Genomic DNA, 16,199 nt, shown 5'->3' on the forward strand with positions numbered 1-16,199 from the left:
TTCCCACCACCTCACCTGTCGAGCAAAGTATTCCTCTGCTATTTCCACATCGTACTTCACTGAGATGCACTTGCTGGAGGTCAGTTCAATGAGAGGAGCAGCATGTTCAGCCTTCATGCCCTGCTTGATAAGGTGATCCTACAAACACCAAAACCCACACCCATCACACTCAAGCAGTGCTCTGGAACGAACCACTTTAGCAAACACAGGCCCAAGTTCCCAGAGAACAAATCCCACGTGCAGTCAGCACAGAGGAGACTGACACTCCCTGTCACCATCTCCACACCCCACATGAAGCTGAGGCTGTACCTTGATCCACACAACATAGGATGGGATCTGCAGGCGGGAAGACCAGCGCAGGGTGTGCAGGAGGTCACAGTCACTCATCTCAGGGGTGTTCATGGCCAAATGGTGCATGTAGCTTTTGGAGGGAGGCAAAATCCCCAGGATCCGCCACAGGATCAGGAAGTAGTACTGAAGGGCACAGGCTTCCTAAACAGGGGAATAGTTGGAAAAATTAGTAAAGAAAGACTGCAGTTTTTATCATTACAGCTGCGGAAGTATCTCCTCAGGGACTCCACGCTGCTGCAGATGTGCCAAATCAGATGAACACATTCTGGACTGAGTTTCTGTCCTTTTAAACAATAAAACATGCAACACAGGAGTGAGAAAAGAAAAAGGAAAAACTATGATTTTCTCCTGTTTAATCGTGTTTTAGCCACACCTCCTGGAATTACCAAGGACTAACAGCAACTCTAAAGCATATTATGAATTAAAAACCTCAAGAGATGTGCAGCCACCATGAATATGATGGTAAAACATGAGATTTTCAAGTTCCTTGTTACTCCAACCACTGTCCAAAATACTTTGGGTTAAATAATTTGCTTGAAAATACTATGTTTGAAAACTCATTATGCCTCAACACAGGCAGCAAGAGAGTCTTACCAGTGCAGTGACATTTTTGTTCTCCCTCCTCCTGAGTGTATCAAACTGGGACCCAGCAGCCAGTAACGAGGTGAGGGCTGCATAGAGCTCGTCATACTTCGTAGCTCTGGAGAAAAGGACCTCACAAACCTGCAGGAGATGACTAGTCAGGACCCTTGTTTTGAAAAGCTCTTTCAGCATTCAGAGCACCCACAGCCCAAAACTATGCAAAATAAACTTCAGGGAGAGGTCCTGTCGGGTCTGAGGACCAATGGACTGGGGATAAGGAGCAGGCAGGAGAGCAACCCTGATGGCAACAAATTTAGTGAGGAAACAAAACAAAGTGGAGCAAAGTGATGAGAAAACAACTCTAATGCCACATGTCTTTGTCTCAGGTGTTTCAATAGCACTGAAGAGTAAGTGTGGATAAGGCAGGACTGTGTCCCACAGCACCAAATTCCAGAATTCCTGCAAGTACTGCACCAGATCTTCCCAGACTTTGCACAGTGACTGCCCTGATACCCAACCAGGGGTCAAGAGGAATCCCATGTTATTTTCGTTTCTCCACTTAGTGAAAGACTTCTGGTTCCTCAGTTTAATCAAGTCTTTCCTTCTTGTCTGTTTTCCCTAGCACTGGGCAAAGCCCCAGGGCCTTCTGCAGCCCTCCAGAAAGTCTCTAACAGCAGTGCCATACCGTGCTATCCAGCCGGTTCAGATCATCTTCAGAAGCTTCCGGAGACAGGATGCAGTAGAACCTGGGCTGTGGAGCTGAGTCTGGAATGTGAAAACAAAAAACAACCTTCAAAGTGTCAGTTTAAATAGGCCACATTGTGTCACATTCTCCATCCCCACAATGCTCCAAGTTTTAAGACCACTACCAGGTTCCAAGCCAGATCCATGACACATCATAGGTGCTCTAACCTGTGCAATATGCAGCCAAAGTTTTCCTACTCCTACAATCCTTGCAAAATAAACTCATACTTTTTTAAAATTACTTGTTGCATACTCCCAGATGAGAACAACTTTGAATTTTGTTTAATAAAACAATTCTTGCATTACTAGATTTATTTTATCTATTGTAATTATGCCTATTAAAAGCAGGAAAAGCTGCTCAGACCAAAGCACAGAAAAGGTTCTCATTTCTTTATAAAAGCAAATCTTGGAATAAAAAATTCCTTCAATTTTCTTTCTTACCCGATGAACAGTGTTTGGTCCAGTTTTCTTCCACTTCTTTAAAGCCATGATAAAGTGGGACAGACGTTCGTCTGCTGCTGTCCTGAGACCCACTTACCCAGCCAATGGGTGGAGTCAGCAAATTATATTGTACCTAAATTAAAAACAAACAAACAAAAACCTACCATTGGCATCCTTGTCACTGAGGGTTAGAGGGAAAATACCACCCCCCCAGAGAAGGAAACACAACATTCTACACTTCTGGGGGAAGCCCTGGACTGTCTCTGATGGTTTTTATCCTGGACTGAGCAGTTTAAATCTATCAAGCTTCCCACACCTGGAAAAGCCAGGCACAAAGGACCATCTCATCCCATTGCTGAGAACAGTGCCAAAAATCTCCATGATGAAACACTAAAGTAAGGATGTGGTACAAAAGGCACTCCAGATTTTAAAGATAAAGTGGGACCATCATCCTGTCCTTACCAGGATTTATTGAGACACAGTCACGCCAGGAATTTACACTCCAACTGAACCTGGTGCTAGGAACCAGCCACGATAGGCTGGACCAACCATAAGAGTTAATCATTCCTTGGAACTCCAAAGGCCGCTAACAACATCAAACCTGATGTACCCCCGAGGGCCATGGACAGAGCACACCAAATGATTGCCCATTACAGATTTCTGCTGGGTAACCAATTAAATATCCAGATGTCAAAATCTTACCTGCTCAAACAGGTACACAGGGGCCTTGGAATACTGGTGGAGCAGGTAGTCAAACACCAGGAGCAGCCGTGCCACGGTGAGAGGCACAGAGCACTGCTGGGTCTCCATGTTTGCTGTCAGCTCCACAATGGTCTGGATACAGAGCATCATGATGGATCTGCGGCCTCTCTCCGAGAAATTGTGGAAAATGAGCAGCAGCAGCTGGAGATGTTCCACATTCAGATCTTCTGTGTCACTGGGGAGAGTCCCCTGCAAGGCATTTTGCTTCAGGGTGCCCACAAACCTGGCAAGAGGAGAGGAAGTTAGTCAAGTTTCGTTTTCTTCTTGGATCCCTCTTTAAAATATCTTTAACTAGAGGTTATGTTTTTCTGCTTATTGTTCCAATACTAGTAATTTCACCTATAGTTCATTAAATTATGTTTTGGAATAAGACTAAGTGAGCAGTAAAACCTACAGAAATTAAATTAGCAGCAAATATATTTAATGGAATATAGGAACAAGCATTCAAAGGGAGAAAGGGAAAGACTGTTCCCTTGGAAAGGCTGTTCATTAGAGCTTTAAACCAGCTGAACTCTATCAGACATCTTCACATGCAGGTAGCGACAGAGAGGAACAATCTCAGCACCATCCTAACAGAATCTACCAGAAACCTGCTGAGATAAGACACTCTCCTTCCCTTTTTACAGCCAGCCTTGCTGTAATTCAGCCTCCTCCCACCTAACTCCTGACTGTTGGTATCATTTCCTGGACTCTGGGGTGAAGGATTCCACAGCACAGCAGTTTGACCCTCTGCTCTTCCCAGCACCAACTGGATCCCAGATCAGGGAACTCACACAGTTGGAACGCTGGGCCCATGGAATTTTCACTTGACAAGAAATGAGAGAGGTAAGAGATGAATGACTTTCAGTTTAACATAAAATGATCTCACCTTTCCCAGACTTTAAGGCATTCTGGAACATCAGGATCTCCCTGGGCAGTGGCTTTATGCTGCCAAATCAGGAGGAGTCTGGACAGCACCGACAAACTTTGAGGGTGGATGTAGAGAGGCCACGGACCTTCAGAAAAAGGGGCAACTCCCAGCTGCTGAAGGAGTGTGTTCTGGAACAAAATAGAGCCTTGTTGGAAAGAGGCAAGTCCTGTCTGGTGCTTTAATTAATTACAGGTATGATCTGAGCATAGAGATGACAATAAATAGCAGAGCTCTCGACTCTGCTCACACAGCAATGATTCTCCTGTCTCACATGCAGGGCAGAGCCACTGAGGGACACTTAATGCTGTCACTTTGCCACATAAACACACCGAAGTCTCAACACCAATGCAGAAAAAACAGCATTAATGAGCTTTTCTCATTCACTCATCAGAGCAGGATAGATGATGATACTATGTTCAGTATCTCTGAATTTGGAAGAAGAGCCCTTTGATTGATCAGTGTAATTATTTGTTCTTTCAAACATAATAAAAAGGCAGATTGATGAAAAGTCCAACCCCTTTTAAAAATTAACAAAAACAGAGTGTTTTAAATACTGCAGAAAGCAGTCAACAATGTATAGGGATTGAATTCAGTGATGGGTGAAGCAGGTTTGTAACCTCCATGACAGGGTTAAGTCAGGTCAGTCCATGACCCAGCAAAGAAACCCAGAGGCTAAAACATTAGGACATGAAAGCAAAAGGATTCATTTGATTCTCTCCTGAGAGAATTCCAAGCCCTTTTGGCATCAGTCCTGACAGCAAAGCAAATAAACTCTTGATAAACTCATGGATAGAGGCAACTCTCCAAGACAAAATACACAAACTCATTTCCTTCACAGCTTTCATCACCTTCAGAGTTCAGTGCATTCGTCTGAACTCTAGATGTTAAGTTTACACTGTACAGGGTGTTTTGTACTGGATGACTGCAAAGGTCATTCAAATAATTGGATTCAACATATTCCAACCTCTTTTTGCAGAAGAATATACTCAGGGCCGAATGGAATCATCAATACATTATTCAAGGTGTGGAGAACACATAGAGGCATAAACAGACACCAACACTCCTTCATTTAATTTATGCATTCAATCTCAGCTCACCTGCAGGGCAGGGGACTGAAGATCTGAGGTCACTAAGGAATGGTTGAAGTGATACAGAGCAGCAGCAAACTCCTCATCTGACGTGCCTGTAAAACAAGGATCGAGAGCCACTTACTGCCTTTGCTCTCCAGTATTTAAAACTTCGATACGAAACTGAAAAAATGGAGAGACGCCTCTGAATTGTAGAGCTCTACCACTCACCCTTCAGGCCGTCCTTGTCCACCTCCTTGATGATGCTCGCCAGCGTGGCCATGTGCTGCTCCGACAGGGACACGCTCAGGTAGTTGCGGATGAAGTTATTCCTGGAGTTCAGCATAGAAGAAGTGATAAAGTTCAAAATGTTTGAAGCTAGGCTCAAAAACTGAAAAGAAAAGAGAAACACACTATAGAAGCAACAAAAGCAGAGGGACAATATTAAACCAAAACTAAACCACAATAATTCAAGTCCCTTAATTCCCCCCCAACCCAGCAGCAGAGGAAAGGTGCACTCATGGCAATCCAGCTCCCTACTCTGTGCTCCGAGCCAGGACTGATTCCAGAACTCTCTGACAAGGTTGGAGGCCTCCAACTTCTCCACTGCAGTATTTAATTTTGTCTTTACCCAATGGAACTGGAGCTAAAAGCATTCTATCAGCAAGTCACTCCACTTGCAGTTCTGCCCCCATTTTCCCTCTCCCTCTGTAACCCAAACAAATAAACTGTCCAGCCTCTGCTTCCCCGGCAGCAACAAATCCTGAGACATTCCATCTGACAGGAGAGGAGAGAAAACATCCTTCTCCTCAGCCATGACACTCCCTGGCTCCCCCTCAGCAGTGCACTAGAACTACCTGCCATTGTCATGGTGGCTGCCAGCACAGCTGTCCCTGACAGGAGCACAGTGCCACAGCCCAGCAGTGCCTGTCCTGAGCCCCCCCAGCCCTCCAGCACTGCACTCCAGCCGTACCAGCTCGGGATCCTTGCGGCTGGCCAGGATGTTCCCGTTCTCCCCTGCACTTTGCTTGTTGGGACTCTTCACCCTGGGCGAGCTCTCCAAAGGAGGGGGTGGAGGGGGTGGTGGTGGAGCCACTTTCTCTTTGCTGGGAGAGATTGTCTCTTCAAACCATTGCCCAAGGATTGGTTCACTGTCATCATCTAACACACAAAGCAGGAAAAACAAACCCATACTGTTATAAACAAATACTTTATAAAACTACCCAGCCTGGAAAAGGCCCAAAATAGAATTTCAGTGAGCAGTTAGATGTCTGCTATCTTCATTTCTTTTTTCCAAATCACAAGGCAAAGCCCTTTCACAGTGGTCCAGCGGGAATTTACACAAAGAAATTATTTCCACTCTCCTCTTAAGCAAATACTGCCAAATCCCAGCCACTCAGGCTTCAGTTTACACAAAAGAGTGCAGTCAGCACTACTTGTGCCACACAGAACTTACAAACTGCTCTGCATCTTCAGTGTTACACAGCATTCCAGTCCAAGAAGGCAACAGCACAGCAGCCAGGTTTCCACTAAATGTGAAAAGCAGTATAAAATTGCTGCAAACCCATTTACCTTGGCTGCTGTCCTCCTCAGTGCTGCTAAAATCATCCTCATAGTAAGTGTTGGAGTCAGTGGAGGCACTGGCATCGCTGCTCATGGAGCCCTTCCTCTGGCGCTGCAGGACACAGGCCTAAAGAACAGCACAACAAGGAACATTTGAGGATTATGAAAGATAATAACGAGAAAATAAGAGTAATTTCCTCATGCCTTTTAATTTTCTTGTGGCAAATCTGTCTCAACTAGTTTATTAACAGTTTTTCAAGGCTTAAGTTGTACTAGAAATTACTCAGGATAAAAATAAACAATCTATGACAAGCTTGTAAGTGAGACTTGAAGTAACTGTTCTAATATAAAAACATCTGTAATCAGTGCAGCCTTTTTAGCTTCCCACTAAAATCACAAATACCACTGAACTTACAAAAAAGTGCATTTTCCTTAGAAGAAGTTTGTTAAATTTACATCTCTGAAAAGAGGAGAGAGAGGCCCCAGCTCACAACTTCTGAAAGAAGAATTGTATATTCTTCTAAGCACAGTCCCAGTTTATAAAGGAATGACAATTTGGAGTGGCTCTGCTCCAGAAGTTCCCTAGCTGTTTGCCAGTTCCTACCTTTCTGTAGGAAGTAGAGAGCAGAGTCAGCAGCAAATTAGTGAGTGGCACAGAGTCTATGAGCCTCTGAATCCTCTGGATGGAAGTGCTTTGAGCCATGATATCCAGCACTGCTGGAGGGCCGTCGCTCTCCCAGCCCTGCAGAACAGAATTGTAAATTGAATTGAAAGAAAGACAAATTGATAGCGAAATTCAAACTGTGCATCAGTGGAGAAGGTAGAATATTTTAGGAGAATGTCCATGCTGAATGCATACCTTGTGCAATGCCTCCACTTGCAGATCTTGGAAAAGAGATGACAGCAATTTGATGGCATGATTTGCCAGCACCACTGACAGCACCCCAAACCCTTGATGCCTGCAGAAATAGAAAGGACAGAATGTAATTTCAGGGGGGAAATAATAAAATAAATAAATAAATAAACATTAAATAAAGTGACTGCTTTACTAAGCTGGAGACAAAAACTTTTCTTCTTTACAATATTCAGGACTTGAACTACAAATAGAGATAAAATTTCAAGAGACCCTGCAGCAGCTGCTTGCTGGGCATGGTTAGATCCCTGCACAAAGATTCCTGCAGGGGTGTCACATACCCTTTCCCAGGTCCCAGTTTGGGAGACCCCACGCCCTCCTTAGTGCGAGCAATGATGTCTCTGACACGAAGAGCAGCCAAGGGATCCTTCTCCTTCCCCTTATCAGCCAAGGCTGTGGGGCTGAGGTTCAAGATGAGGAAGAGGCTGTTCAGCAAACACCAAGCCCCGAGCAGCTGGAAGTTCTGATAATGCTATCGTGCCAAAAGTCAAAGGGAAGGGGGAAGAAAAAAAGCACCAAAAAGACAAAACATGGTCAATCTAAATGCCAAAGTACACCAGTACAAAAAGAGTGAAAAAAGCTTCTGAGATGGAAATCTTACCTCACCCCCTGCTCGGCGTGAATTGCTGATGGCTTGTCCAATCATTTCATAGATTTCAAGCTGCAAATAAAGCCAAAACCATGGTAAGACACCCCACCAGGCAGCAATAAAAATAAAAACTTTTAATGCAACCATATTTTACCCTCTACAATTAGCCATCCCTTTAACTCCTTTATCAGCAAGGCTAATGACCCAAAATTATAGCTGTGTTTTGCAAAACAAATTAATACAAATTCTGTGCTCTTTGCCTGCTGAGAAGGAAAACAGTGAACACTCTCTCATCTACTTACACATTTCTGTACAATAGTAGCAGCATCATTTTCATAATCTTCTTCTTTGGAGCTCGTTGACCCGGTTCGTACCTGTTGGGTGCTGCCCACATGCAGGATGGCCATGCAGGTGGCCACGCTCACACCTCAGGGAAAACAAGTGCAGGGGACATTCTTAGGAAGAGTCAGTCTTGGGACAAAATGTTCCTATTCAGCACATTAAGACAAGTGGTATTGAACATGCCCATCAACTTGATGGAGTGGGGAATGCTCAGTATTACTGCTGAGGGATTAAAAACTCTCTGAAAGAACGATGTTTTATCCTACACAAACACATGGGAACAGTCAAAGGAGGTAATGTTTTACCATGTAATTCAATACCATTTTTAAGACAATCTTCATACTCGTGTGCCACATCTCCTTAAAAGTCTCCCCCATACCAATTAAACACTCAGGATTTTGTTGTGCTTAAACCACCCCTGGAAAACAAGGCTAATTTGGGGCTATAACAGATTAAGCTAAAGCCTAAAGTAAAAATATATTATTCTCTGAACATAAAAAGAAAGAGCAGAAATTACAGGCTGTTAAGAAGATGTTGAGTCACTCTGTCCTTTTCTTAGGTACTGACAGGAACAGTGGCAGAATATATCAGTAACAACTTCAGTATTAACCCAATCACCACACTGTGCTGCAGAGCTTCAAATTCATGAGAAATAAAGGCTACTTGTGAGCTGAACCTCCAACAAAGCAGAGCAGAAAGCTCCAAAAAACTACTGGAGATCCACTCACCTGCATAGAGACAACTGAGAGCAAGAACAGTCACGTCCTGGAGCCGTGTGGGCGTCAGGGGCTCCAGCACGGGCAGGGACAGAGTATCCAGGGCCATGGTGACATCGATCACCAGCGAGTGGAACCTGCAGGCAGGACACATGGTGAGGACAGTCAGAGAGCTGCCCTGCCAGCACAGTCACCTCCCCCAGGCACACAGAGATGTGCCAAGCAGCGCTGGCACTAACCCGTTGCGCACAGCTGTGGCGTCGGCCACCGTGGCCGGCATGATGAAGAAGGAGTTGGCAGACACGGCGTCCTGGAAGCGGTTGATGTAGCGCAGGAAGTAGGGCAGGTTCAGGCAAACGCGCAGCAGCTTCTCGGAGCCACCTGCCAAGCACAGCAGCAGTGCTGTGTCACCAGGTCACAGCTAACGGTACTCAATAATTGACTTAATTGCTCTTGGTGGTGAGAAAATGCCATCAGGGATGAGGCAATAGGATAAAGACTGGTTTACAACACCAGCTGGTGAAGTTTGCACCTGTAACGGGTGTCACAAAGCTCTGTGTCCATGTTACAGGGCACAGCAGGTCTAGCTGGTGGGACTTTATGATGCTAAAGGTCTTTTCTACCCTTAACAATCATGTGATTCTAATCCACATCTGCTCAATAATCCATCCCATAGGGTATTTCATATTGTCCCCCTTATTTACCCCTCTAAACACAAATATACTGAGCTCATCTCTGCAATGAAAACTTAATTCCAGCTACAACCTCCTTTGGCAATCACCAGAAAATCCAGGGAACATTCTGGGTCAGAGACTTTCTTCCCACTCAGAGCTGTGAGACATAACACTGGAAAGACATTTTTCCAGCACTTTTTTGGCCCCAAGCTAGAAAGCTGATTCTCACCAAGTTCTTGCAGGCTGGCCACATTCTGAGCAATGAATATGCTCTTGGTCTTTGTTGCAGAGGTTTGATCTGTGGCAGCTTGATCCTCACTCTCTCCTTCCACCTAAAGCAAGCACATACTAAATATATTATGGAGGCACTAAAAACACAAGTATTTCTGTAAGTCTCTCCACAGAAACAAGATGTATCAGCAGCACAACTCAAAACAGCCATGGATGTCACTGAACTGCCTTCCATGAGGAAACAAATCCTCTATTGCCAATCCTCTGCTGTGCTGTAGCACAAACAGCATTTGGCTGTTTGCTGTTTATCACATGCAAGCAGGATTTACATACTTATGAAAGGTTCTCTTTACACCTGTATTAAGAAGAGCCCTCTGTCTTTCCCTGCACTGGGTTATTAACGTTGAAGTTCAGGCTGTTTCTGTTTTAGAGGTTTTTTACCTGTGTCTCTGTTGTGATTGACGGCGATGACGAGACTCTGGGGTTAAAAACTGATGTCAACTGGTTGAGGAAGTTCATCTGCACTTCCTTCTGTCTCAGCTCTGGGCTCACTGGGGAGGCCAATTCCTTCTGGTCCTCAACTGCAGGGAATACAATAAACCCCCATTTCAGAGAGCAAACCCCACGATTTTCTGTGCCTAACTCCAGTGCTGCAGTGCAACACACATAGATGAAGCCCCCTCCTACCATCAGAGAGGGTTTTGACAGTCTGAGGCAGCTTGGCTGATTTCATCATCGCTGTGAAGGTGATGATTTCCGTCCGGTCCAGGCGGCTGCAGCCCGTGCACAGCCCCTTGATCAGCAGAATAAGGTGTTTCTACAGAAAATACAGACGTCAAGTACCATTTCAACTCTCTTGATTCCAATCACTCCTCCATATCGTTTACTCTAAGAAGATGGATTAAGAGTAATGCAACTTCAGCTGGTGAGGCCACTGCAACAGCTCTGAGCCACTCTGATCTCCCCCCAAGGATCCTGACTGCAGGTAATCCAGGTCACTGACACTGTCCTGTGCTTCTCATGGAAAACACCTGGAAAAGCTCTCAGCTGTAAAACGCTACATTATGGAAACACTTCTCACATAACTCCCTCTCTGAAATAGATTCAAGCTTTCCCACAAGACTGAAATACAAGCAGACAAGAAAACATCTTTAAAAACTCAGCAAATAGCTGTGATCCAGGTTGTTACACAAAACCAAACCAGTGTGTAGGAAACTGGAACCGAATTAACCAAGGCTTCAGGTCACTTTTATTTCAGGTTGTGAGCAAGCTTTGATTCTGAGTAAAGAATGCAGAGGGAGGATTCACCAGGAATCAGTCTCTACCCACTTGGTAGGTAAAAACAAATATTTTAAGAGCTTCATTCATTTTGCTTTATGTATTCAACATTAGAGCAGGTATTTCAGAATTTGAGCCCAAAGTCCAATCTTCACACTGAGGCTGGCCCAGGAGGTCCAAACCTGTGCTCACCTGTGAAACAGCACATGCTTCGTCTGGGTTCTCAAGCCGCAGCAGGGAGAATTCAATCAGGACTTTACAGGCAGCTGCCACTGACTGCAATTGGTTTCTTGGTACTGAAAAAAGCAGATTCTTGTACTCAGAATAAGTTTTAATATAGTCCAGTGTAACAAGCTCCCAATGCTGTCAATAAGCAGGATGATCTGCAGCGTGGGTACACACTCAGTCTATCCTGCCTAACACAGATGCAATATAAACTCAGTCTCATTACAATATAACCCAAGAAATGTCAGCAAAGTGAGGATAATTCCTTCTGCCAGACAGGGGAATTCAGACAGATAAAACAGTTTCCCCAGCAACATTATTTAATGCTGACAGAAGCTCTGAAGAACAAGAAACAAGTTCACAAAGCCCATTTTTTGTTGAAATTGCTAAATTGTCAGCCAAAATAAGAGAAAATATTTTGAGTCACAATGTTTTGATCATTAACTCCAGCACAGTAATGTAACTGCAGAAGCCCTGAGTGATTTGAGTTGGAACCGACGTTAAATCCCACCCAGTCCTACCCCCTGCCATGGCCAGGGACACCTTCCACTACATTAGGCTGCTCCAAGCCCTGTCCAACCCAGCCTTGGGCATTTCCAGGGATGGCTGTGCTCTAACTGCTGAAGGATAATCCAAAACTCCTGAAAACTGACTTAAGCACTTGACCCAAAATTAGATCAGATCAATGAATAAGCAGCCAAAAAGACAATGCTGTCCAGCAGTTAGTGGCCAAATACTCCCATCAACAAACTTGCCTTCCCATCACAGCTGACATTTTGTGGTACAAAAGGCAGCAATGCTGGCCCTAAAGTCTGATTCAGCAAGAGGGCAAAAAACAAATGCAAAAATGAACAGTTCTGATTTACCACATCCCAGTCATCACACAGGAGCAAGAGAAGCAAAAGAACACTTACTGAGACCACACACAGTAGTGATGTAGTGTGTGGAAAGTGCAACGAAGGAGGAGTAAAAAGGCTCATACTGCTTGTCATGGTGCAGGATCTCAGATTCACTGCAACGGAGAAGGGGAGAGGTCAGCTGGACCCAGCATAGTAACACCACCCAACACCCCACTGCATCCTGTGACAGGGTAAGGCAAGATAACAGCTCTGGGAACACAACCCTCAGTCCTCAGAACTCAGTCCTCCAGCAGCAACCAGATCACAGCATCAGCATCACAATCCACATGGGAAACTTAAGGAAGTAATTCCAGTACTGCCAACGTTTCTCCTCTCCAGCATCAACAGGTCAGGCTCTACCAGCCGTACTCCCTGCCAGAGGCTCATTAACCTTTAAGTTGCTCTAAACTCAGCTGCCCAGAGTGCCTGGACTGTGTGTTCTGCTAACGCTGGCAGGATTGGCCAGGCCTGGAGCACAGGCATTCCCTCTGTGTCACGGCATGGAGGCAACTGGAGTTTGTGCAAGTCTGCAAATCACAGGGATCAAACCAGGCAATTGCATAACCTCAACAGACACAGCACCTGCGACCACCTGGGGAGGGAAGGATTTGGGCAGGTAATGCAAAATCCCTGAGGCTTCTCAGCAATACTCACTGGCCTCAGAGATCAGCTACTTACAGCAGATCTTACTTACAGTTACTTAAAGGTGTCCCACCACATCCCACCTGCACAGACACAGAGAACACAAACTGCACTGCCTCCACACCTAGCTGTGTCCCTCGTTTGTCCTGTGACAAAACTAAGGGATGTGCATGTCTGCCTATTAAATAATGAATCTACTTTCTTCCACATTATCATACAGTGATGTGAATGAGCAAGTTGGAAGAACAGATAATTCGGCTCAACTTCACCTTCCCTCTTCAAACCCAGCCAGGCTCCTCCACCTCTGGGACACAGGTTATTCCTGCAGGGCAGGTGGGGAGCAGAGGGCAGCAGCCCATGGCACAGGCTGTACCCAATTCCAACCACGATTTCACCATTCCCTCCTGACCTCAACAAAGCCCACTTTAGGCCCAGTCACCCTCCTTTTTTCCACCCTAAGCCATCATTTCCAGTTTTAAGGGAAATGCAGCTGAAACAGAAAGAACTCTGGAATAGAACCGTTTCCCCACAAAAACGAGCAGAAAGAAATACTCATCAGCTTTGTACTTTGATTTCCTAGCTCTGAGGTTTTATTTAGTATGCCTAAAAAGCTGAAACAGGAACAGAAAAGTAGAAAATGAAGAGAGAGGCTTTACTGGAAGATATTCAGCAGCATCACATGACTGAGTTCCAACACCTCAGGCCTCACCTCACCCTCTCCTGCCTGGTGGGGAACAAGCCCAGAGACTGAACATGCAAAAGAGTCTGTGCTCTCTCCTTTCCAGACACTAGTTTTGCTCACGTACCTGTCAGGCCCAACTCCAAACCAGCAGCACTAGATGCATATAAGTATTGTTAGGAGAACGAATTAGAACAATTTGGGAATAACAGAGTACAGGAGAGGCTGACAGCTCCTAAATTACTGCATAGGTCAAGCTGTGCAACACACAGTGCCCACAGGGTATAAAGAACACAGAGGTGCAGAATCCAGCACGAGATAGGGATTGGGCAATGAGAGGTTTGAGTTTTTCTAAAACACACTGTGGATGTTATGATAATGCAAAGTGGAAAGCAGCTGTCAAGTAATCATCAATCCTTGCAAATAACCATCAACAGAAGGTAACAGCTCAATCTGTGATGTGCCAGAGTGTTATTTTGAGTATACAGTGAGATTTAATAACAACTTTTAGCCTCTGAATTGTGGTTTATTGCTTAGAGAGGTTTTGCTTCCCAGGGAAGCTCATTGCTCAGGCTGAGGAGAAGCCACTGTTTTCATCAACGTTCATCAGCACCAAATCCCACCTCCTGCCTCAGCTCTGCTCCCAAATCCTGATCAGGCCCCAGACACCCCCATCTTAGGGCAGTGGGCACAAAGCAGCCTCCTCCTTGGGAAGGCACTGCTCCAGGTGCAGGAGTTCTCCCCTGTGGGAACCCCTTCCCCAAAAACCAGCCTCGAGTGACTGTCACAGACCCTGAGCTCCTCTTCAGCCACACCCTTCTAGTCAGCATTTCCATCACTTATGTCAAATAAAGGACTCAATTCTATAAATTCTCAAAGACACCTGCTAACAGAGGAATACCAGTAACCTGATGATGCTTGAACTTATAAATGAAATACTAGCGTAGTTAAAAAATGGAGTTTATTGATTTATTTTGAAAAGAACAACACTGGTGATTTTGCTGTCATTGCACCAAGTTTATTTAAGGGGAAATCCCGCCACTTTGGGGTTGGCTGACACCATCAATAGCTTAACAACTGCCTTCTAAAAATAACTTGAACAGATAAAAGATTTTCTGTGAGAAATCTAAAGATAGATTCTTGTTCAGCACAGAAGACCACAGCTCCAGCCATGAACAACTTATTTATTCCTTTGTGATTTAGCACCCCACACCAAGGCACAAAATAAAAGGTACCATCCTGCAGGAGCCCAAATCCTGTCATCAGACACACAACTCCAACCTCAGGCAGTGCTGCCTGAAGGCAACAACCTGCTGTCTCAAGTAGAAAACAGAGCCCACGTTCCCTCTAAAGGAGGAAACAGCCCTCTCCCAGAACTCAAGTGGAGCCACTCAAGTGTCCCTGGGACATTTTGATGAAACACTCCACTAGTGAAGTTTAGGCACAGGGACAGCAGAGCTGCTCAGAGAAAAATGTCACTGGAACGGTCCCTAAGACAAAGACCGGACAAAGAACTGCCCAAGCCCATCAACACTGAGCGTGCAGCTTCTGGGGGAACAACTGCTCTCTGTATGCCGGCACAGAACTCCCTGAATTGAACTCTTTGAATCTGAAGCATCCACTGCACACTCAGCCATTCTATATTAAGCAAAACACCACAAGGCTTTATTTTATCATCGTCCTCAGTGCAGTGTTTATTTTATGTTTCCTAACAACTTATTGCGGCCGGGGTTATATCTCTGTAACTGAGCATGATGTTGTGGCATTCACATCTCGTGTTTTAGATTATAAAATAAGCTGTAAGTTGAATTAAGTAGCTGCGGTGGGTACACTTATGTTCTGAGTCCAACCTGTGTGGTTAAGACAAGGCAGAATTTATTTGGTTCTGCTTTATTCCTACTTAAAACAGGAGAAGTATTGCAGTGGTAAAGACTTAGAGAGAAGTCTGGTCCCCTCCGAGCCCGGTGAGACAACACTTCCCACGGCCCAACCAGGCAAACTGTGACACGCCTGGACAAAAGCAAAACCACAAGAACAGTCCCGAAGCCTCTCGGCGGGCGCCTGTCCGAGGTGCTGCGGCCGGGCGAGCACCCTCAGCCCGTTATGGGGCCCGAGGGCACCTCCGAGAGCTCCGGCCCCGGCACAGCGGGAGGAGCCGGCCACGGAGCTCGGGGCTTAGCCCGGGCTGCCGCAGCCCCGCCGCTTGCCCTGCCGCCACCGGGCACCGAGCCCGGCACCGGGCACCTCATAGCCCGCCGGCACCGAGCCGGGCCCCACCTCGGCCGCCCCTCAGCCGCTCCCGCAGCGGCACCCCCAGCGCTCCCCCTCAGCGGGCGACGCTGAGGGGCGGCAGCCCCCGCCCGCGCTCCCTCACCTTTCGATGACCGAGGCGAGCAGCTGCGGCAGCTCCTTCATGTCGAAGGCCGAGTAGGACGCGGAGAGCAGCGGCCGCACGGCCACGTCCCAGCCGGGCCCGGCCGCGGCCCCCGCGCCGCCCGCCGCCATCTTGGGCTGCGCTGGGCCGGGGGCCGCGGCGCGCACAGCGCCCCCTGCCGGCGGGGCGGCGACCGCGCAACGTCGCGCCGCCCCAT

General features: G+C 46.2%; 1 protein-coding gene across 5 annotated transcripts in view; it reads right to left on the reverse strand.

The window, feature by feature from the left end:
• The window catches only part of UBR4 (ubiquitin protein ligase E3 component n-recognin 4), an 80,121-nt gene extending 63,969 nt beyond the window's left edge, over positions 1-16,152 (reverse strand). For all 5 annotated transcript variants that reach the window (XM_085079876.1, XM_085079875.1, XM_085079874.1 and 2 more), the window contains exons 1-24: positions 15,983-16,152; positions 12,303-12,400; positions 11,356-11,459; positions 10,573-10,702; positions 10,327-10,466; positions 9,884-9,986; positions 9,220-9,361; positions 8,993-9,117; positions 8,225-8,349; positions 7,935-7,994; positions 7,615-7,805; positions 7,280-7,379; positions 7,025-7,162; positions 6,430-6,547; positions 5,831-6,018; positions 5,089-5,248; positions 4,888-4,973; positions 3,749-3,918; positions 2,821-3,103; positions 2,119-2,251; positions 1,619-1,698; positions 946-1,074; positions 310-492; positions 16-138 (exon numbers count right to left, since the gene is read on the reverse strand). In XM_085079876.1, coding sequence (XP_084936002.1) covers positions 16-138; positions 310-492; positions 946-1,074; positions 1,619-1,698; positions 2,119-2,251; positions 2,821-3,103; positions 3,749-3,918; positions 4,888-4,973; positions 5,089-5,248; positions 5,831-6,018; positions 6,430-6,547; positions 7,025-7,162; positions 7,280-7,379; positions 7,615-7,805; positions 7,935-7,994; positions 8,225-8,349; positions 8,993-9,117; positions 9,220-9,361; positions 9,884-9,986; positions 10,327-10,466; positions 10,573-10,702; positions 11,356-11,459; positions 12,303-12,400; positions 15,983-16,113 — 3,240 coding nt within the window. In that variant the 5' untranslated portion in view covers positions 16,114-16,152. The remainder of the gene's footprint in view (positions 1-15; positions 139-309; positions 493-945; positions 1,075-1,618; positions 1,699-2,118; positions 2,252-2,820; positions 3,104-3,748; positions 3,919-4,887; positions 4,974-5,088; positions 5,249-5,830; positions 6,019-6,429; positions 6,548-7,024; positions 7,163-7,279; positions 7,380-7,614; positions 7,806-7,934; positions 7,995-8,224; positions 8,350-8,992; positions 9,118-9,219; positions 9,362-9,883; positions 9,987-10,326; positions 10,467-10,572; positions 10,703-11,355; positions 11,460-12,302; positions 12,401-15,982) is intronic.
• Positions 16,153-16,199: the final 47 nt, after the last annotated feature.

Source organism: Lichenostomus cassidix, chromosome 21 (assembly GCF_008360975.1).
Source record: "Lichenostomus cassidix isolate B80296 chromosome 21, HeHo_3.0, whole genome shotgun sequence".
NCBI lineage: Eukaryota > Metazoa > Chordata > Aves > Passeriformes > Meliphagidae > Lichenostomus > Lichenostomus cassidix.